At 46.2% G+C, this 23,173-nt stretch overlaps 1 protein-coding gene across 2 annotated transcripts; it reads right to left on the reverse strand.

Moving 5' to 3' along the window:
• Positions 1-304: 304 nt before the first annotated feature.
• Positions 305-13,196, reverse strand: LOC118782121 (transcriptional repressor CTCF-like). 2 transcript variants are annotated; one of them, XM_036535378.1, is made up of 12 exons: positions 12,473-13,196; positions 10,060-10,602; positions 8,847-9,156; positions 6,070-6,240; positions 5,752-5,885; positions 5,056-5,176; positions 4,373-4,522; positions 3,828-3,988; positions 2,486-2,668; positions 2,266-2,401; positions 1,982-2,167; positions 305-1,397 (listed from the first exon to the last, which is right to left on the reverse strand). In XM_036535378.1, exons 2-12 carry the CDS (start codon positions 10,591-10,593, stop codon positions 1,222-1,224), a joined length of 2,262 nt encoding a protein of 753 aa, XP_036391271.1. In that variant the 5' UTR covers positions 10,594-10,602; positions 12,473-13,196; the 3' UTR covers positions 305-1,221. The 2 variants fall into 2 exon arrangements, with proteins under 2 accessions (XP_036391271.1, XP_036391269.1); XM_036535376.1 differs by having other exon boundaries at positions 305-1,400.
• Positions 13,197-23,173: the final 9,977 nt, after the last annotated feature.

Raw genomic sequence — 23,173 nt, forward strand, 5'->3', positions numbered from 1 at the left:
CTGCTTTGCTGAACTCTTAAACAGACTCATTCCAACCACTGTGGGGTGTGTGGGGGGTGAGGGGGGTGTGGGAGGTGAGGGGTGTGTTGGGGGTGAGGGGTGTGTGGGGTGTGTGGGGGGTGAGGGGGGTGTGGGAGGTGAGGGGTGTGTTGGGGGTGAGGGGTGTGTGGGGTGTGTGGGGGGTGAGGGGGGTGTGGGAGGTGAGGGGTGTGTGGGGGGTGAGGGGTGTGTGGGGGGTGTGGGGTGAGGGGGGGGTGTGGGGTGAGGGGGGGGGTGGGGGGTGAGGAGGGTGTGGGGGGTGTCGGGGGTGTGGGAGGTGAGGGGTGTGTGGGGTGAGTCGGGGGTGAGGGGGGTGTCAGGGTACACTCCAGCTGCACTGAATGCATGAGAAATAAGGAACAGAAGAACAAGAAAAACAGGAGAGAGGCCACATGTTTGCTACATGATTTTCTTTATAGAATTTCTTCACATTTAATCACCAGAGAGTAACAGATTGAATTGGCTGAAGTCCAAAAGCTACTGTTAAAATGCCAACACTTTCAGCATTTACATAATCTCCAATAACTAGAAAAAGAGTCAAATGTTCCTAAAACAAAAAAAAATTAAATTATTTACAAGCAAAACTAGCCAAGATTGCTTTGTACAACATAATTGCAGGCTTAAAACAATGGGTCTCATTGTCCTATCCTCTCTGACCGCTGAGCAAGTATGCAATGGTGAAGACTCATTGTAGCTTCTAACTTCATGGAAAGAGTGGACAGACTTGGGTGAAGCACAGCAACAAAAGGCGCCATGGACACCAAGAACAGGGATCCCTCTGAAAGGGGGGGGGGAGAGCAGACACCACTCCTCTTTCCTTTACAACAGTGAGAGCAACCAACCTGACAACCCTGCTGTATTCCCCTGGTGCCATGGAAACGTTACAGAAGTGTAAGGACAGCTTCACACATTTGGGAGAGTACAGTCCACCACAACCCCTACTCACTGTAACTCGCTCAAGAGCACCTTCCCCTGGACACAGCAGGGACCAGCTATCAGTACTACATTTGTTAATCTTGTAAAAATGTGCCTCTACACCTGCAAAGCCTTCCCACAATGATCTGCATGGCCTTTTATTTGAGAGATGAGAAACTAATGAAAAAGGAGAGGGGAAAAGCTTGATATAAAAACTGAGCAAACAGAGAGGACTTGGTGGCGGGATGGGAAGAGCAGGCGTGCCCATCATCGGTCCATCATGCTCAGGATCATCTCAGGTGTGAGGTCACCATTGGGCGCAGCCTCGACCGCGGGCAGCTGCATGGCCCCGCCCTCCTCACTCCCAGGCGGCTCCGCCTCTTTCTTCACGATAATGTTCTCTACAGCCCCTGTGTTCTCGTCCTCCACACGGATGATGGCGGCTGCTGTGCAAACACATCACAATCACTCAGTCTCTCCCAAGCATACCCAACCCTAACCCTAACCCTGAGTATACCCAACCCTAACCCTAAGCATAGCCAACCCTAACCCTAACCCTGAGCATAGCCAACCCTAACCCTAAGCATACCCAACCCTAACCCTAAGCATAGCCAACCCTAACCCTAAGCATACCCAACCCTAAGCATAGCCAACCCTAACCCTAAGCATACCCAGCCCTAACCCTAAGCATACCCAGCCCTAACCCTAACCCTAAGCATACCCAACCCTAACCCTAACCCTAAGCATACCCAACCCTAACCCTAAGCATAGCCAACCCTAACCCTAAGCATAGCCAACCCTAACCCTAACCCTAAGCATACCCAACCCTAACCCAACAGTCCCCAATGCTACACTGATCATTAAGCATAGCCAACTTCAGAGAAGCCCTATCCCAGCTTAAACCCAGCACCACCCTGCCCCGAGCAGACTTTAATGGTTACCCTCTGATGAGGGTAACATCGGGAACACTTGGAGGCTAGCCACCTGCAGTCTAAGAGACTGCCGTCCTGGTGGCAGGAGGACTTACGTGGTGGCTGTTTGGGCTGGTTGGCCTTGCCAGGAGGTCGCCCGCGTTTCCTCTTGACAGGTGGGGGCATGGGGGCAGGGACAGGTGTGCTGGGGGGTGCCTGCTCCACCTCCATCTCATCAGCAGCCAGCAGGTCTTCCTCATCCTCCTCATCCACATCATCCAGCTCCGGCTCGGCGTGTTCATCTGCACAGGGACGCGGGGGTTAATGGGGTGAGCGGACACAGGCAAAGACACAGAAGCAGAGTCCTGTGGGGCGGTCACTCGCCCTCACAGCATCGTACCGCTGTCATCATCATCTTCATCCTTTCGGCTGCGCATCTTCCTCTTCCTCCCCACTCTGGTCTTCTTGGGCGCGGCACCGTTCTCTCCCTCTGTGTCCGGGCCAGTGCAGTGCTCGGTGTGTCTGGCCATGGTGTTCTGAGGGAGACAGATCAGAACATGACGCACTGCTATGATCTCATTTAAATAACCCCTCCCACAGCCTGGAAATGTCACACATACCCTGCGTGTGAACGTCTTGGCACACTTGGTGCAGATGAAAGAGGTGGGCACGAAGTTGGGGTCGTGGTAGCGTCGGAAGTGCATGTCCAGCAGCTGCTTCTGCCGGAAGGTTTTCTCACAGTGGCTGCAGGCGTAAGGCTTCTCCCCAGTGTGCGTGCGCCTGTGCATCACCATGTGCCGCTCCTGCCAAAGACACCACGCTTCACCTCACCACTGAACCCCAGCAACAGGGCCAGCACATCCCACACACAGCACCCACTCACCCATGTTACCCAGATAACCAGACTGTCCTTAGCCATTAGGGCACACTGAGAGGCTGCCCTACACAAACCCACAACAGCACCTGCTGTGCCCGGCACTTTCAGAAGTAATACCCAGGATCCATAGGAACACAGGTTCCATTCCATTAGAAAATAATTCTGCTTCAACACACTGAAGTCATAGTAAGCAGCTTCTGGAACATTTAAGGAAATTTCACACTCAGTCAGGAGCCATCCATTAACAGCACTCATTCCAAACTGAGAGGCATTCGCCAGTTTAAACTTCATGTGATTTGGGCAAATTCAAAGGTGAGGTGATTTCATTTAAAGTTTTAAAATAATAAGTATCCTATTTGTAGAACAGACTCCCTGGGTGCCTTCAAGAGAAAGCTGAAAACTCATCTCTTCCAGCCTTATCTCTAGTCACCCTTCCTCTCATCTATCCCTATTTTCTATTAAAAAACGCACTTAACTCTGTATCTTACTGACCTCTTGTAGTACTTTTCGGTAACTACTCTTAGCACAGTGATGCGCATATTTGGAAGTCGCTCTGGGTAAGAGCATCTGCTATAGTAATGTAATGTAATGTAAGTAACATGAATCAAGATCACCATATCAACTTAATTTCTATGAGTAGATCCAGATGACAAAAGTTGACAGGGGAATGTCAGGGAATACCCAGATTCAGGGATTACAGAAGGCTACTGGTATCTGCAGTACAGTCAGTGACCTGCAACCCCTTCAAGATTAGACAGGTCAAAATGACAGATTCACTCTCAGACACAAACACACAAGGAGCAAGGGGGGCCACATGCACTAGGATGATTGTACTTTGTGGCCTTATGCATGTTACCAGCAAGCTACACTTCTGTAACCTGAGTAATTCAATTAAGGTTGAAATTAGCTTGACAACAGCTAATTTACTGCATCTTTTTCAAGTAGCTAACCAGCATCGCAGGTGTCAAACACACGTGTGTCACAGGTGTTGTGCATGTACAGTAGTGTGTCTAGATTGTTGGCATAATATGCTGATGTATTGCCGTCTGTAATATGGACTCCTGCACGAGTGTGAGTGGGCTGACCTGCCGGCAGGCGTAGTCACACTGGTCGCACTTGAAGCGTTTCTCGTTCTTGTGGGATTTCTGGTGCTGGATGAGGGCGTAGCGCTCGTGGAACACAGCCTCGCAGTAGCGGCACTTCCTGCCCTGCTCGATGTACGAGTGCTGCTTCCTCAGGTGCACACCTGTGCAGGACAGGAAAGAGGGTCATCAATACCTCCTCACAGGGAGCAATCCCCAGCACTTAATACACACACAAAGGCAGGAGACCAACGCTGTGCTGGAGGAGTGATGTGGAAGGAAGAGCCATTTATGTCATGGATAATAAAGTAATTAACGGCTGGAATCTGTACACGTTTAGGCTCTACGGTAAGGCTGTAATATGGCTCTGCTCTGAGTCTTGTTAGTGGGGCTGTCCCCATGTAGAGCATCAGATTTTGCCATCACTAACCCAAATTTCTGTTTGAAATCGCTCATCAGTGATGCATCTAAATGTAATGTTTATTCTTTTCTCTCTCTGACAGCAGTGTGGGTGGGTGCAAACGCAAGGCAGAAAGCATGCAGCAGACCCAGGTCGCTCTTGCGGGCGATGACGGTGTCGCAGTGCGGGCAGTGGAACTTGGCCACGTTTTCTGTGTGCTTCTGCAGGATGTGCATCTTCATGGTGCCGCTCTGGGTGAAACGGGCGTGGCAGATGTAGCACTCGTACGGCTTCTCCCCTGGGGGAGGAGAGGGAGACAGAGCAATTAAACACCTGCGATCCTTCATGGAATCAGAGGCCTGGCATTAATCACCCCTGCACTCAATGGCCCCTACAGCCGAGTGCTCAGAGTGGGACCAAGGACAACAGTGTGGTGTAGTGGTAAGGAGCAGGGCTCGTAACTGAAAGATTTCTAGTTGAACTCCCCAGCTGGGGCACTGCTGCTGTACCCTTGGGCAAGGTACTTAACCTTAGTAAATACCCAGTTGTATAAATGGCTAAAATTGTATGTTGCTCTGGATAAGAGCGTCTGCTAAATGACAATAATGTACTGTAAATATGTAATGTAACAACCCCAAAGTGGAGTCCTCACCAATAAAGCACTCTGGATGAGAAAGGCACACACCCAATAAAAGATCCCAAAGCACCACATTATCTTGCTACTAAGTAGCCTATATAAATATATAAATGGATAAAATTATGTCACTTGCACATATAAGAATGAACTTTAAAAAGTAAGTAAGGGGATGCGCCTGCTGTCTGGGGTCTCACCTGAGTGTGTCCTCATGTGTCTCTTCAGCTTGTAGGTGTCTCTGCTGGCGTAGCTGCACAGGCTGCACTGGAAGGGCCGCTCCCCGGTGTGCGAACGGATGTGCCGCTTCAGCTTACTCACCTGGGGAGAGAGACCAGGATACAACAGGCGCAGAGCATGATTTATTAACTGACATCTGACCCTTTGGTAACGATCTATAGTAATAATAATGGATAGCAGCATAGCATAGGTATGGAGCAGGGCTTGTAAGTGTACCCGTGGCTGAGATACTTATCCCAGAATTGCCTCAGTAAATATCCAGCTGTATAAATGTATAAAACTGTAACCTATGCAAGTCGTTCTGGATAAGAGCGTCTGCTAAATAACAATAATGTAATGTAATGCAATAACAACCTCTATTTACATGAACTTCATACAACAGTGTGCAAGAATGTTGAGACGTTGTGAGTGTGTGCGTGTGGGGGGTAGAGATAATGTGAGCGTGTGTGTGTAAGTGAGGTAGAGACACAGAGTGTGTGTGTGTGTGTGTGAGGTAGAGACACTGTGAGTGTGTGTGTAAGTGAGGTAGAGACACTGTGAGAGTGTGTGTGTGTGTGGGGGGTAGAGATAATGTGAGCGTGTGCGTGTAAGTGAGGTAGACACACTGTGAGAGTGTGTATGTGCATGCACATTCAGTACAGTTAGAGGATCCCCACCTCCACACTGGCGTAGTCACACATGGAGCACTTGAAGGGCTTCTCGTGGGTGTGCTTATAGCGTCGATGTCTGACCAGCTCTCCACTGGTGACAAAGGCCATGTCACAGTCTGTGCACTTGTGTGGCCGCGTTCCTACAGAGGGTAGGAGCACACAGGTGGTCAGACAGGAGCCTCTTCTGCTCAAGATGTGAAATCCAGTTCAGTGAGGGGCTGTACCTGCCCCACTGAATTCCTCTGTGATTTTGACTGTGTACACTAAACTTGACCAATACGTGCCGATAGTCTGATCATGAAGCTAAGTGTACTGTGAGGATACCTGTGTGTGTGTTCAGGTGGTTCCTCAGCAGGGTAACAGTCCTGAAGGCCCTGCCGCACAAGTGGCACTTGTGTGGCCTCTCGTCCGTGTGGCTCTTCATGTGGCGGTCCAGGTTGGAGCGGCGCGGGCAGGTGTAGCTGCACAGCTCGCACTGGAATGTCTTCTTTACCCCTGAGCAGTGCACAGAGAGGCCATTTACTGCATTAAACCCAGACTGGCACTGCATTAAACCCAGACTGGCACTGCATTAAACCCAGACTGACACTGCATTAAACCCAGACTGGCACTGCATTAAACCCAGACTGACACTGCATTAAACCCAGACTGGCACTGCATTAAACGCAGACTGGCACTGCATTAAACCCAGACTGGCACTGCATTAAACCCAGACTGACACTGCATTAAACCCAGACTGGCACTGCCAAACCCAGACTGGCACTGCCAAACCCAGACTTGCACTGCATTAAACCCAGACTTGCACTGCATTAAACCCAGACTGACACTGCCAAACCCAGACTTGCACTGCATTAAACCCAGACTGGCACTGCATTAAACCCAGACTGGCACTGCATTAAACCCAGACTGTCACTGCCAAACCCAGACTTGCACTGCATTAAACCCAGACTGACACTGCATTAAACCCAGACTGGCACTGCATTAAACCCAGACTGTCACTGCCAAACCCAGACTTGCACTGCATTAAACCCAGACTGACACTGCATTAAACCCAGACTGGCACTGCCAAACCCAGACTGGCACTGCCAAACCCAGACTTGCACTGCATTAAACCCAGACTTGCACTGCATTAAACCCAGACTGACACTGCCAAACCCAGACTTGCACTGCATTAAACCCAGACTGGCACTGCATTAAACCCAGACTGTCACTGCCAAACCCAGACTTGCACTGCATTAAACCCAGACTGACACTGCATTAAACCCAGACTGGCACTGCATTAAACCCAGACTGTCACTGCCAAACCCAGACTTGCACTGCATTAAACCCAGACTGACACTGCATTAAACCCAGACTGGCACTGCCAAACCCAGACTGGCACTGCCAAACCCAGACTTGCACTGCATTAAACCCAGACTTGCACTGCATTAAACCCAGACTGACACTGCCAAACCCAGACTTGCACTGCATTAAACCCAGACTGGCACTGCATTAAACCCAGACTGTCACTGCCAAACCCAGACTTGCACTGCATTAAACCCAGACTTGCACTGCATTAAACCCAGACTGACACTGCATTAAACCCAGACTGGCACTGCCAAACCCAGACTGGCACTGCATTAAACCCAGACTGGCACTGCATTAAACCCAGACTGGCACTGCATTAAACCCAGACAGACACTACATTAAACCCAGACTGTCACTGCCAAACCCAGACTGGCACTGCATGAAACCCAGACTGCCACTGCCAAACCAAGACTGGCACTTCATTAAACCCAGAACCTGGCACTGCCAAACCAAGACTGACATTGCATTAAACCCAGCCTAACACTGCATTAAACCCAGACTGGCAATCCCAAACCCAGACTGACACTGCATTAAACCCAGCCTAACACTGCATTAAACCCAGACTGTCACTGCATTAAACCCAGACTGGCACTGCCAAACCCAGACTGGCACTGCATTAAACCCAGACTGGCACTGCCAAACCCAGACTGGCACTGCATTAAACCCAGACTGTCACTGCATTAAACCCAGACTGGCACTGCCAAACCCAGACTGGCACTGCATTAAACCCAGACTGGCACTGCATTAAACCCAGACACTGCAGCAGCTGCCCAGCACTACCTGACAAACAGCAGGAAAAGCTCCTCCAGAGAAGGGCAGAGGTCAGGGCGGGAGAGGGGACTGCAGCACTGGGCATACACAACTTACGACTCCTGTGCCTTCGCTAACTGAAAATCCAGATCCTGCCAGTGTTTCATGACATGCCCCTGAGCAGTAAAAATAATAACTTTCCATATTCTTCATTAATAGACACAAATTGAATTTAGAAATCAGCAGAGCATCAGTTCAATAAAATGTTGAGCATGAACAATAAACAAAAGAAAAAGAACAAAACAAACAAAAACAAAACAAAACAAAAAGAAATTCTAAGCTTGCAATCTGTCTTGGATGTGACTGCTGAATAGCATTATTTTTTTGATATAACCGGCATCTTATTCTAACAAAAAGCAAAGTGTGGCCACAGGTAAAGTTACTCTGGTGTTATTGTGATGATGAGAACATCTTTTTCTTACACTCCATTAACACTACTGGCAATTTAGGGTGCAGAACCATGCTGAACATGTAAATCCTCCAATCACAACCTAGGCTCAGTTCAACCAGCATCAAAAGCAGCTTCCGTCTGGGCAGCACCTGGGTTACTAGACAGAACTGACAAATAGCTCCACAGATATGACCTCTACATAAAATGCATCAAACTATATACATATAACTATATATAATTACATAATTTAATGTATCCAAATGGCAGAACAAGGATATCTGGACTTAGCAGCAATGCAAGTCTATGATGCACGTAATGACTGTTTTAGAAAACCTGATGAAAATACACACTTGTTGAGTTATTGAGATATGACATTAATCTAATCACCACTTTGTGAATACTCTAATTTATGATTGTGAATTTGTAGTCTACACACCACATTCTCTCATTTCTAAAACTGCAGCCGTGGAATCTTTCTCTGTTCAAGAATTGTTGACAACCCACAAATCTCAGATTTCTCCATACATTAGAGGATGTTATATAGGAACGTTACCTTTCTTCTTGATCTTGGTGGGTTTGGGGGGCTTCATGTTTCCCACCACCTTCTCTGCGTTGACCTCTGAGAGCAGCCCCTCCTGCTGCTCCTCCTCGAAGTCGTACACAGACACGTCCATGTCCTTGCCCTCCTCCGTGTCGTAGCGCAGCTTGCTCTTCTTCGTCTTCTTCGTCCTCTTCACAGGGGGGTGGTAGTCGGGGTCTTTGGCCCAGGAGGGGTCCTCGGTCTGCGGTTCGGGCTGTTCCTGCTGCTGCAGCTCGTCCTGCTCCACCGTCTCCACCTCCCCGTTCGCCCCCACCTTCACCACCTGGGACACAGGTGTGCATTCCCACCCGTCAGATGATGCCACCACTCAGCTGTTACACCCATGTTTACTGCATGCCTTTTCCCTCTTTATGATCTCCTCACTGTGACATCCTCTGCACTTGGGTGTAGAGACTACAATCCTCTGATATATATGCAAGGCAAAAAAGACTCACACAACAACCTACCCTTCCCTGGCAGAAAGAGGCAAACTATGTTACACTGCAATGGCCTCCTGGCTACTGCCAGGCTTGAACTGTGGGACTCCACCCACAGTAAAATGCATTCACACCAGCCCAATTGCAGGGTCAAACATACCCCACTTCAACTGAAGAGGATCCAAGACCACCTTGTTCAAACAAAATTTGAGCATGTTTTTTGGTCTGCAGCAGAGAGAAAAACTCACACCTGACTAAAGGTACCAAACTCGACACAAACGAAATACAGTCCAATAAAATCCTAACAAAATGAGCCAGCAGTGAAAACTCATTAGCAGTGAACTTACAGTCCCCTCTCCCCAACACATTTGAGTGCATGACAAGCACAGGGTCTGGGCTGTGACCCAGAGCACCTCAATTAGCACTCTGGCCTCAGCATCCCCACCTTATATCAAATATATCAAACAGCCAGACTGCTGACTGACCTTTATAAGGTATCTTTTCTAAAGTGACCGCAGTTCGGTTCAGCTGAAAATATGTATGCTGAGCCAGCCCATATACTGGACCTGCTCTCACTCTCTGTAGGAACTGAATCACCAGAATGGTGAATGACATTCTTATGGACTCAAAAATGACTGATGATATAAAGTGGTTTTTCGCCTTCTCTCCAACCCTGTGGACTTAGGTTTTTCTGAAACCTAACAGCTAAATAGCTCTCACAGTGGAATACTCGACGTTCTTCTCCTTACCTGGAAGCCCTCAGGTAGAGGCAGGGTGTGGCAGATCACTGGCTCGCCGTCCTTGGGCATGGCAGCGCCGTCCACGAAGGTGCCCTGCAGCTCCTCCACCACGGCGGCGGCTGCGGCAGAGACGGGCACGGCGGAGACGGGCACCTGCACCAGCTGCAGCTCTCCCAGTCCCAGCTGCTGCTCCTCCATGTTCACCACCTGCAGCGTGATGATCTGGGTGTCGTCCACCGTGGTGACGGTGGCCTCGTGGGCGGAGCCGGCCACACCAACCGTGCCAGCCGCGCCCGTCTCCTGATGCTCCATCACCTCTGACTTCATCTGCAACAGCGTGGGGTCCAAGGAGTCCATGACCATCATTTCCACCACGTCAGCGCCTCCCTGTGGTTGAACCACCTCCATCCCCGTTTCCAGCAGATCCACCCCCACCTCCTCGTCCCCCCCACCCCCACGCCGCCTCTGGTATGTCTTGCAGTCCTTTGCCTTGAAGCCGTCGCCCGCCTCCTCCATGACTGATGCAGTCGGCTCCCCTTCCATCTGTGCAGCCTGCAGAGGCACCACACACATGCAGGAACACACAGTGACACATCCTACCTACCATCAGTCTCCTCATATGCCTTTATATCATGTGACATCATCATTTCACTTTAAAATGACTGCCTGAGCAAAGGTAATAAAGTGCACGACCTGACAACTGCAAACATGAATAAATAACCTTGCGCATGAAAACTCCTATAACTGTGACAGCTACCTGAGGGGCCTTAAAAATGCAACCCCTACACCCGAAATGATTGAATGAGACCAATCACAATGGATCACAGCCACACTGGAACTGTATGAGGTCTCCATGTTTCATAATGGGCACAGTCTCATATAAACAGCCAAAGATGGCCAAGTGCAAAAACACAATCAGAATATATAAAAACAATCAGCAGAACAGACTCTGTGCAACAGGAGAGGAAAAAAAGTCTGAAAAGACACGTGTAACACTATGTGATCATTTAAAGCACTTTCATCAAAGCTAACCTGCACCAAATCTTCATCTTTCTAAGGTTTCACGGTCTGTTTGTCAGCTTGCATGAAATCAATTATGTGTCTTTACTCTTCTGACCACTACCTACAACTAAACCTACTGAAAAAAAATTTAAGATGACTTTAGTACTTGGCTACAATAATGACTCTCACAAATAAGACTGTTAAAGAAAATGTGACTTATATGCTCTGTCTCCTGGTTTAATGCTTGATAATGGTGCATTTATACTTCATGGAGGTATTTCAATAATCCTAAAATCTTTCCCGAATGTATTGCGCGCAAAATCTCAAATACCCCCAACTCAACCAAACACTTGCTACCTAATGCCAGATAACTATCTGCATTGGGAATACTGACTTCCTGGTTATGTAGCAGGAAGTCAAGAAGCAAATTCAATAATGTCCCAGCTAACGTTGAGAGATAATTTGTAGGATTATAAGGTAGAGGGAGCTCTGTAGTCTGTTTGGGGAGTGTGTGAGTGGGGGTGAGGTTAAAGGGAGATGCATTTCAGTGAGTCGCCAGCTTCGCCAGACTCGCTGCACAGACTTCGGTAACGGGGGCGAGGCGGCAGAAAAAACAGCAAGGGAAACTCTCACCTCCTTTTAGAGACAAAATCGGCAATATGACAACTTTCTAATCAGTTCCACCGGTCACCAAAGCCAGCAAGCAAACCAAATAAAAACGGATTTAGCAGCGACGGCTAACGTTAGCTACCTAACTTCCTGGTTGACTTTCGGTCTTAAATGCAGCTAGCAACACTGTTATGCTAAAACCGGCCCGCTTCTCCGGTGATTCAGCATCGGGGACAAACAGCTCATGTTTTTGGGACGCTGATGGTGTGTTTTGGATAAAATTATTCACAGAAAAGAACGGATGCAATTAAATCACAATAAAGCGATAAAACAACATACAGTCGGCAGAGGGAATATCCGAATCACACCAAACGGAAACTACGGCGAGCAATGGCTACATTTCTGGGTATTACTTATAAAATGTTACCTAATCTAGCTTCCTAATGTTTGTTTTTTAATCTCCACGGTGTTGTGACAGCAAACAGCGGATTTTCTCTTCTCAAAGAGGAAACAAAGAAGAGGAAGAAAATGGACGCCTGGCCTAAACAAACCTCCAAAACAGCTAAAGCTGTACAATTCCATGCACGGCTAAATTCCGACCAGAGATGACTTTAAACCACCAAATACGCGATCATTATCCTGAACTTCTCTGTTATTAATGTTTTTCCTCGCTAAATTTTCAATAACGATAGAGGGAGACAAACACCCCCCGCCAGCCACCCGGACCGGGAGCGCCATCATGACACCTAGAGGCCGAATAAAGCTCCTGCAAAAACCCCCCTCTTTTCCCTCAAAAGTAGCCCGACTTTACCTGCTGAATTCCGTTTATTTTCTGGTTGTATTGAGGCGAAAGCCCGGGTGTAACGGCAGCGGTGTGTAAAGCACCCTTCTCTCCCGGTGGTTTTAATCCTCTCCTCCTCCGTGGCGGAGTGGGCTCTGCACAAAATGGCGGGCTGAAGGCGCGCAGTGCACATGCGCGCAGATCCGGGCCGCTCAGCGGGAGGCGGGGCGCAGGAGGCGGCGGCCGGAGGAACTGCAACACACACACTGCCCTTGGCAATACAGCCTTGCAGATAATAACGCCCGGACATGAAATAATAACATAAATACACAGATAACAGTTTGAGCCTTATGCTGAAGTAGGGTTACAGCAAAACAATGTCTCCACAATATTTACCATTGTTTTTTTAGTAATGACGATAATGTGTTTTTTTATTTATTTTTTCATTACATCACCATAACGTTGTATGTGCAAGTTGCTTTTCCCTGTCACCACTTCATGTTCATCCAGCCCTCAGACCCATATGCAGTGTATTAAATTTTTTGTTTGTTTCATTGAAGTTGACTGCAGCTAATGACATTGAGGCATAGAGCAGACTTACTTAAAATTGTAAACCTTGAATTACTTACGGAGGTCTGCTTCCCTGCTTAATGGCTTCCCAGGCATTTCGGCCAGTGTCCCACCCCTGACCCCTGAAGCCTGTGTGAATGGAGACACTCCTGCCCTCCCCTGTCTGTTCAGGACTCCTGAGGACCCCCCCTCTGTTTTGAAAGCAGATGGCTCTTACAAGCTTTAGTTTTTGGTCACCTTTGAGGTTGTTGAAATTGTGGTTGAAAAGGTAAAGAGTTTAAAGAAGGATTACATTACTTTGGGATATTTTTGTAAATATTTGCATGCATCTTGTGCATGCTACAGAGGTGCTTGCAGGGGGATGATTTATTATTTATTTAATAAAACAAATGTATTAAATGGAAAATTACATAAATCTGATAAACTTACTTTTTTTCTTTATGTGCTCTTTACAACGGAGAGCAGCCCAAGTGCTGGGTGAGTTGTTAGACCCTCTTGCCACAAACCGTACCGATCCATTTCAGCTTTACTGTTAGGAAAGTTAAAAACAGGATTTAATCTCCTTTAGTTAAGATTTTGAATGGTTTTTAAAAAACTATAAAGCTTTGATGGTATAGTCAGGGTGTGCAGGTAATCTTTGATAATCACTTTCACTGATGGCTGATACTTATTTTAAAATTTGAATGGGGAGCAACTGCTGGTAACAGCAGGTAACTACAACAGCATGTGGGGCACTGACCACAGACGGCAGCGGGGTATGTGTATCCCAGTTTAAGACGTGCTCTCATTATGAAAATATATTCTCAAATCTCTAATACCAAGAAATAAAAGTGATTGAAAGAGCTTATTGTAACATTGTTCAACATAATCTCTGAACCTATAATTTACAGTCTATTAAGTGTGACCTGGAAGATGACCACAGAGACAGAGATGGCTGGAATGCTGCTCAGTCCAATAAACCTGCACTGAAACACCTGTGCTGAGCAGGGGGTTAAACAGCACAAATAATCAGCATGACCCCGAGGTCTGAGTTCTGCCTTCTGTCCCATCTAACCTCACCTAAACACATGGAATTCAGGTACAACATGCTGCATGTCCATTTTGCATCAGTTGTTTTACAGTATGTGGCATTTGTTCCTGTGCTTTTTCTGTGGGTCTGCTCCATTCGTGGGCTTAAATTTGCTGCTCTGACCCCATGAGCATAACTCTCAGACCTAAAGTCATTCAGGCTTGTTAATTTGGCTTTTTAAATCATTTTCCTTCAAAATGACAAAGAATCTTGTAAGATGTGACATTGCTTTACTACTGTTGCATTCCTCAAGTATTTACAAATGCATTACTTCATTGTGGATGGTTGTTTTGAATATAACAAGAATCTGAATGTAATGTTATTTGAGAATGTAGGGAATGGGGAAAATGTGGGATGCATTATCCCCAGGTTGAGCTCCCAGGATCATTTTTGCAGCCATAATATTGAACTTCACCAGCGTATTACAGGCCATTTGACCGTTGTAGCAGTGGTTAATTGCAATGGTAGGAGAGAAGGAGGAGCTTCTATGCCTCCCTACAGGAAATGGCAGGGGGAGGCAATTCTCTCACCTCTCACTCTCCAGCACTTCAACAACTGTAAACAAATATGCAAGTAGTATACACTTACTTCCATCAAGTCTGAAATGACAATAAGACTAATAAGAGAAAAATTAATAAAGGGAGCTTAATAGGGAGCATACTTAATAAGCATTTACAGAGCCTAAACTGTCTCATACATACTAAGATGCACTGCTGAAATTAATAGGTTTCTATAAAAAGAAAAAATCCAAAAATTTTCCTGTCACAGTAGCATCTCATGTTGTATGAGATGTGGTGTTGCAGATCTTTCATAATGTAATTATTTTTGTGAAAAGTGACCTCCCTTGGCTGGAACAGACATGGCTAGCGTGACCTGGTTGTGTATTGTGTGTGTTCATAGAAACATAAACAAGCCCAAGAGTGGAACAAGGCAGACCTCCCAGTGGGAGAGTCAGGAACGCAGCCATCTTGAATCAACAATCAATACTTTATTTGAACATATACAGATACAGCTCTCTCAGCTTATAGATGTGCCAACCACATGGAGGAGTCTCTTTATTCCCTGATCTCCTCCCACCTTCCTGTATAACTTATCTTGTGTTGATGATATGATGGCTCCAGGCCAAGGGAAAGGGAAAGGTGAGTTTCTTAGTGTCAGAAGAAATGGTGAAAGGGTGTGCATTGGGGCAAAGAGAAAGAGTTTTGAGGGTTTCTCCCATTCCTCAATATATAGTATTATATTATTTGTATGCATATACCTTATATTTTCTAAGTTGCTCTCAGCCTGAATACCCTAGCCATACCCTACCCTAGCCACCCTAGCCTGAATACCCTACACCATAGCCTAGCCAGCTCCCTGGCATATCATCTGGCAGTTTGAGACTGGGAAGCTGAAGAAAGAGGCTACCTGGGATCTATATGTGGCTCCTACAATGACCCATTAATGAATAAAACACATGGTATTCAGGCCGAGAGCAACTTAGAAAATATAAGGTACAGACATACAAATAATATAATACTATATATTGAGGAATGGGAGAAACCCTCAAAACTCTTTCTCTTTGCCCCAATGCACACCCTTTCACCATTTCTTCTGACACTAAGAGGCTACACCTAGCTACCTAACTCACCTTTCCCTTTCCCTGACCTCAACTGCAGACAACCTGGATGGAGGTTACAGTTCTTAAGCACTAATTGGCAGGTTGCCAAATGTAGGATGGTTTATACAAATGCTCACTTCAAAAGTCCAGTTCACAGAGACTAATTGACTAATTCAGTGTGTACAATAAACTAATTGTTTTGGGCCTATGGTTTAATTGCCTGTGTAGCGTAGTGCAGGTTGAATAGCTTCAATAATATGATAAAGGTGATGGGCTTTCCATTCTAACACCTGCATAATCAGGTTCTCCCTCCCACCAAATATTAACACGCAAATGAAAACATGTATGACATAATACTGAATCTAACCCTAACCTGAGCCTTCCCTGGCTCCAAATAAAATGATGAAAATGGCTGTGAACCTGATTGTGTTGTGAGGGTGTAGAAAAACCAAACAGACATTAAAACAAAGCCAAAAGTGTAAGGAGTCAGACCCCCCCAGTCCCAGGCAGCATAGGTGAACTTACTGACTCAGTGGGGGGCTGTTCTGTTTAGTCTATTTTTATTTAAAAACTACAACATGGCAGCGATGGTCCAAACCACACTTCACAGAACCAACAGGAAACAGACTCCCAAAACACCCTTTTACAAGTCCCAGCGATACAGAGATCATATCAAACGACATGCGCTCAGGGTGCACCCTAGAAAAACCCTGGATACCAGCTTTGATGGTTAAAACAAATAGTGTTTAACAAACAATTAAAAATCATTGCGACCCCCGGACAAAACGTTGTACTCTGGTCTCCTTATTCAGGCCACATCAAACTATAGACACCAATGTCCCTGTCTTGTTCGCAACTAGATGCCAAGATTTCTCTCCCCACTCCTCTTCCAGTCAGTAGCTCACCTTTTAAGCACACCTGGGACAGAGGCTGCCCCAATCCGCACGATAAAGCTGCATGACATGCCAAATAAAACCTGTGAAGAGAGTGTGTGTGTGTGTGTGACCGTAACCCTAACATTAACCCCTAACCCCTAACCCCTAACCCCACCCCAACCCTAACCCTAACCATAACCCCTAACCCCACCCATAACCCTAACCCTAACCATAACCATAACCCCTAACCCTGACCAATGGGACCTATTAAACAAAGGCCTATCATACATCCTGACATTAGGAATCTGCAAAAACACAAAAGGAAACCCTCAGAGGAGAGCTGCAAGACTTCCACAGAAAACTCCCTTCTTTGAGGGAAAGGATAACGCACGAAAACCACCCTTCATACCACAATCCAACTGGGAGCCAGGACCAGACCAAATGCTGGCGGAAATTAACAGGCTCATCAGAGCAAACAACACACTGATTAAGGCACTGAATCCCCAAAACCACAGGGACACAAACAACCTCAGTAAAGAAGAGAGCCAAGCACTGCGACAACTGGCAAAAAACAAACAAATTTTAATCAAACCAGCAGACAAAGGAAGTGCCATAGTAATAATGAACAGAACACAATATCTACATGAGGCCTACAGACAACTGAACAATATAACACACTACAGAAAATTTGAAAGGCCCATGCACCCGGACACAGCCTAGGAAATCCACAACATCATAAAGGCATTCTTGGACCATGGGCATATCACAAAAAACAGTTTCTGTCTCAGGGGGGAAGAGAACCCTAGACCCAGGTTATTCTACCTACTCCCCAAAATACACAAGCCACCACAATCCTGGAGTGTACCATTTGTGGTCCTGTCGGGCAGACCCATTGTCTTCTCAGACTGCAACAGTAAATCTGACAGGATCGCTGAATACATGGATTAGTTCCTCACCCCACTGTCAACAAAACACAACAGTTATATCAAAGACACAACTTTGTTAACAAAATAAAAACAACCAAAATACCACAAGAAGCAATACTATTCACAATAGACATAGACAGCCTGTACACAAACATCAGTACAACAGCAGGAATGACAGCAGTCAGGACCTGGATGGAGAAGTACCCGGACGATGGCCGACCGGACACATTTCTCCTACAATTGACATTTCAGCCTCACCAAGAATGACTTTGAGTTCAAGAAAGAATTCTTCCTACAGACCAGTGGCACAGCTATGAGCAAGAAATTTACACCAGCCTATGCCAACATTTACATGGCACACTGGGAGGAGACTGTATTTGAAAAATGCCCCAAACTACCAGCACATTACTTCAGATATTTAGACAATGTATGGGGAACATGGACACAGCCTAGAGGATTTCACACAATTCATACAAATTCGTAGCACACACTACACATCCATTACAGTGAAATATACCAACATTCCCCCACACACACTAGACTACAAAGTGTACTTTAAGGATACGGACACACATGCACTATTAGACAAAAACATTCTCCACCCAAAACACACATTCAGGGGCCTGATCAAGTCTCAACTGCTCAGGTTCCACAGGATCTGCAGCCAACAATCAGACTTTGAGGAGGCTACTAAAACCCTCTTCAGAGCCCTAAAACCAAAGGGGCATTCCAGGTCCTTCCTCAGAGGGATTAGGATGACCTTCCTGGACAGAAAACAACAGGATGAAAGGAAAATCGTCCCAATGATCATCACATATTCGGCATTCAGCCAGACAGCCAACAACAGGATCAAAAACAACACTGCAGAGTGCTTGGGAAGGACACACGTGCTCCAGGAGTACAAAATCATCTCTGCATAAAAAAAAATCCAAAAACCTCAGGGACCACTTAATAAGAAGCAAACTCCCGGGAATCAACACGGCACCCACACAAGGTCCGATATTTTACAAACAAGTCACCACGATCAAGAATGACACCACAAACACATGTTGGAATTAATTGAAATTGCTTCAGAATTAATGTATTTGCAAGTTAACTAATAAAACTGTTAACACAAAGAACTTTAGTCTGGACCCCGGTTGAAGGAGAGAGAAAAGATTGTTTATTGATGATCTTTATAGTCAATGGTCAACTCAGCAGAGTTTCAGAGGTTACACCCACAAAGTCTTGCACTTACTGTCTCATTGTGCAACTGTACACATCCTGTCCCTGTACTGTCGCTATACTTGCTGTATGCACTTCTGTAAGTCGCTTTGGATAAAAGCATCTGCTAAATAAATAAATGTAAATAAATGTAAATGTACTTAGAGTCTCACACCTTACTCACTCCTCAACCCTCTCATGGTCCCGTTTCTCTCTGCCCCCGGGGGTAACTCTACAGCAACCTTTAATAGTTAGAAGCACATACACAAACTGGTAGGATGTTCAGGTTTGCTTGACCTTGCCATGCCTGGTCACTGGCGCCTAATTGGAAAAACAATGCTTCTGAAGGTATCCTTGGAGTGATAGTAAGCACACACTAACCCGACTCCTCTCTATCGCAAACCCTGATAGGGGAGGCAGAGTGGGAGAGTAGGGGTACAACTGAGTGGTACCACCAAGCAGTATGCATCCACATCAGCCAAGGCAGACCATAGTTATACACAAAGAATGGGCTAAAAGCCTCGACTATGAGATAGGGGACCATAGGTCACACGCAAAGAGTGGGACCAAGCCTGGGAATATATCAAAGCAGGCCCCATCAGTGGTCAGGCATATAGTGATTGAACTAACAACTGCATGACTGTATGGAATCAGGGGCCTCTCAGTTGGAGGGCCTGCACCACACGCACACGATCACAGTGTGCATGTGCGTGTGATTCTTTCAATAGCAGCATCACATTAGAATGTGTGTCACATAACCTGATTATGGGATCACCCTAAAACTACATAAACACAATCAACATTATACTGCTTATACCAATTATACCAGATTAATCATTATACTGATTACCAGCTATGATAAATGATCACTAAATAATCACCACTATTCTTCACACAACATACCTCATCAAACAAAGACTCACAAACAAAACACAAAAAACTGCATAAGGTGTAAACACTGTGACATAAAATATGTGGCAAAACAGGGAACACGATTAGAACCAGGCTAGCACAACACTGGGGTCCAAAATTATTGGGACACCCACTTTTTTTTCTGAAAACCCACAATATTTTTGCTGCATAATCCATCAGACATTGGGAAAGTCATATTTATGTCAATGTCAATTCAAGCTTCATCTTCTGTGACCATGTTCCAACCTTGTTAGGTTTATATAGGCTTCATATCAGTGTTCAATTAGGGGGCAGGGCAACGTTCAATCAGGCCTAATTGAAGTGATAGTCATTTTTGTTCACTTGTCTGCACTCAATAAGTATGTAGGTACCTTTTAAAATTAAGTTAATGTCATGGAATTGTCAGTTTGTTTGGCAGAATTAATGTCATACATATTATTAAAATGTTGGAAATAAGGGTAGTCATCAGGCAATCGTGTGAGATGTTTACATTTACATTTATTCATTTTATCCAAAGCGACTTACATAGGTTACAGTTCTTTACAATGTTATCCATTTATACAGCTGGATATTTACTGAGGCAAGTCTGGGTTAAGTACCTTGCCCAAGGGTACAGCAGCAGTGTCCCAGCGGGGATTGAACCGGCAACCTTTCGGTCACGAGTCCTGCTCCTTAACCACTAAAGAGATGTTTCGAAAATGTTAATAGCTGCCAAAACATGTAACTTGTTTTCGCCACACCATAAATTAGGTTCGAGTGATAAAACTAACAGCTACATGGACACATCCACACTTAACCACAAAATACCCAGGTGTCCCAATAATTTTGGTCCCTAGTGTATATAATATAAAAAACCAAAGAGACACGGACACACACCTAGTGGCTCATGTCATTCACCATGGACTCGAGCCTAACAAACAAACAACAACTGGACACAGAAGGAAAGATGAAAAACAGAAAACCACTGGATAAGGAAACTGAACACTTGGGAAACCCTTAACCCTAAACCCTAACTCTAACCCAAAACCCTAACCCTAACTCTAACCCTAGCTCTAACCCCTAACCCTAACACAAGTCCTAATACTACCCGCTAACCCCAACCCTAACCCTAACGCAAGTCCTTACAACAGTTTTCCTGACAGTTATGGCGTGCAGTCTGCAAATGAAGAAATCATTATGCACAAATGTTTTCAGGGCACTATTTACTGGGTTACTATTCAGATAGATTTGCACCTGTGAGTCACATGCTCCGAGCACTTACAGAAGACACTGAAGCGAAAATGATTAACATGGAGAAAATGTTACAGTGGCACAAGCTGCTCTCAGCATGCTAGAGCTATAAAATATGACTATCAGGAGTTTCTCCTGACAGCGGTGAATGGTCGCGCTGCACTCCCTGGAAGAGCGAGGGGCCTCGGGCGTGCAGCCCGGTGAAATTGAATAATTGAATTAACGGGTTTCTGACGGGATTCGCTGCCTGGTGCTTGCTCCGCACCTGCTGCCTATCGAGTTAAGGGGGCACCAGGACTATTTAGGCAACTGAGTGGGAGCAGCATGCGAGAGACGCTGGGAGGCCGAGTGCACGGGTTTTTACTGTGGGGATTTTCGTTTGGCTATTTTTCGTTGAACGTGCCGGGACGGCTAGATTTAAGTTGGATCTTTTCGGTTTGTTTTGTTTTCTTTTGTATTTGGTTTAGCTCCGGGAGTCACGACCCGGGCGAATTATGGAGTTTATTTCGTTCGGTTAATTTCTTTCCTTTTATCCTTTGGCGTGCATGGGTGAGAGTTTGTCTTTGTATGTGTTTTTAGGCAGCTCCAGGAAAAAGCGGCGACCAGAAGAGTACCGCGGCGTGAGAAGGGAGTGAGTGAGAAGGGAAAGAATCCACGATTCCAGGACAGAGCCGGGACCGAGGCGAGCCCCGACCCCGCGAAAGTGCGTGCCCGGAAGGTGTATCCCCCGGTTGAGAGGGAGGTGACACCGTGAACCGGCAACTGTGTGCGTGAGTGCCCCGCACAAGGTGGAGAGGGAAGAGGGCGGACCAGCTGCCAAGCTGACCCCGCGGAGCCGGCACAAGCTGCTAGTGGGAGGACGACGTGGGTCGCCGCCGGAGCCCCCAGCCCGACCACTTGTCTTTTTGTGTTTCCTTTAACTTTGGGATGTAGGGGGCGGGGCCCGAGCTACGTTCCCCCTTAAATTTCTGTTGTGTGTCCTGCGTGTGTGGACCCCCCCCCCGGCGTGGAAAAGAGTGGTTCTTCCCCCCCCCCCCCCGTGTCCAGGTGGCGGGGGCGCTAGATCAGTGTACTGCAGTGGGGCACGTGTGTGGTGTGTGGGGTTGCGTACCTGCTCATTTGGGTCCCAGGAGGGAGGACAGGAGTGGGTAGCAGGGCAGGGGAAGAACAGCTGCGGGTGGGAACGTAATTTGCGTCCATGTATTTATGAATTTCTATTTGCAAAATGGTGTTCTACCTACTCACCTTGTCCTGGTGTCCTTGTGGTGGGCGGATCCCTTGGAGGGAACAAACCGGTTGGGGTGGGGCTGGGCATTCTGTCCCCTCCTGACATGACTAGTCACTGAATGTAAATGAGCTACAAGTGCTGAATTGTTGGTCATGTGACTTTTGTGCCTTTGCATTGCAAGTCACTCTAGAATATCTGCCAAGTGACGAAATGTAAATACATTTTCAGTCAAATTGTCTGAACACTTGTGGCCAACTTTGAAATGGAATTGCAACCTCCCCCCCCCAGAAAAAAGTTTTCATGTGTCAGTTGAATGACTAGGATATTCTGTCTACAAGGTTTTTGTTAACATTTTTTTTTAACGTTTTCCAAATAAGTTTAGTCACCAGGCAAAAAGGGCAAATACCTGACAATGTGTTGACTAGATGTATTTTTTGAGATTCTCAGAACACTGACTCAATATCCTGAGCATTAGTGTACTGTATTCTACATGCCCAACATCCTGAGATATTTGCCATGTATACAGTGCTTTGCAAAAGTATTCAAACCCTTCACCAATTCTCACATAGTAGTGAATTATAAATGTTGCATGTAAATTTCCTCCTGAATGATATTTATGTAAGAACACTCAAAAACTAATTACTTTAAGGTAACATTTGTTTTGTTAAATGTTTTCAGAAAAAAGACTGATATAACTTAAATATTTTTAAAATATCACTTTTTCTGCTCAGTACAGATATCAGTTGAGATCATTTCACGTTGGCTTCAGGGCTTATAGCCCCGAAAAAGGAAGTCCTACATCAGGGGTGTCCAAACCTCTCCTGGAGGGTCACTTGTCCTGCATGTTTTAGATCTCTCCCTGCTCCAACACAGCTGATTCAAACGAGCAACTTGTTATGAACCCCCGAAGCTGCTTAATAACAAACTGATCATTTGAATCGGCTGTGTTGGAACAGGGAGAGATCTAAAACATGCAGGACGAGGGGGTCCTCCAGGAGAGATTTGGACACCCCTGCCCTACATCTTATGATTGCTCTTGTTGCTCCACTAGCTAACTATTAAATGCAACTGTGACAACAAACGAATGGATTTCAGTCAGGATCTATCTGATGTCCCAA

The sequence above is a fragment of the Megalops cyprinoides genome, chromosome 8 (assembly GCF_013368585.1).
Source record: "Megalops cyprinoides isolate fMegCyp1 chromosome 8, fMegCyp1.pri, whole genome shotgun sequence".
Classification (NCBI taxonomy): Eukaryota; Metazoa; Chordata; class Actinopteri; order Elopiformes; family Megalopidae; genus Megalops; species Megalops cyprinoides.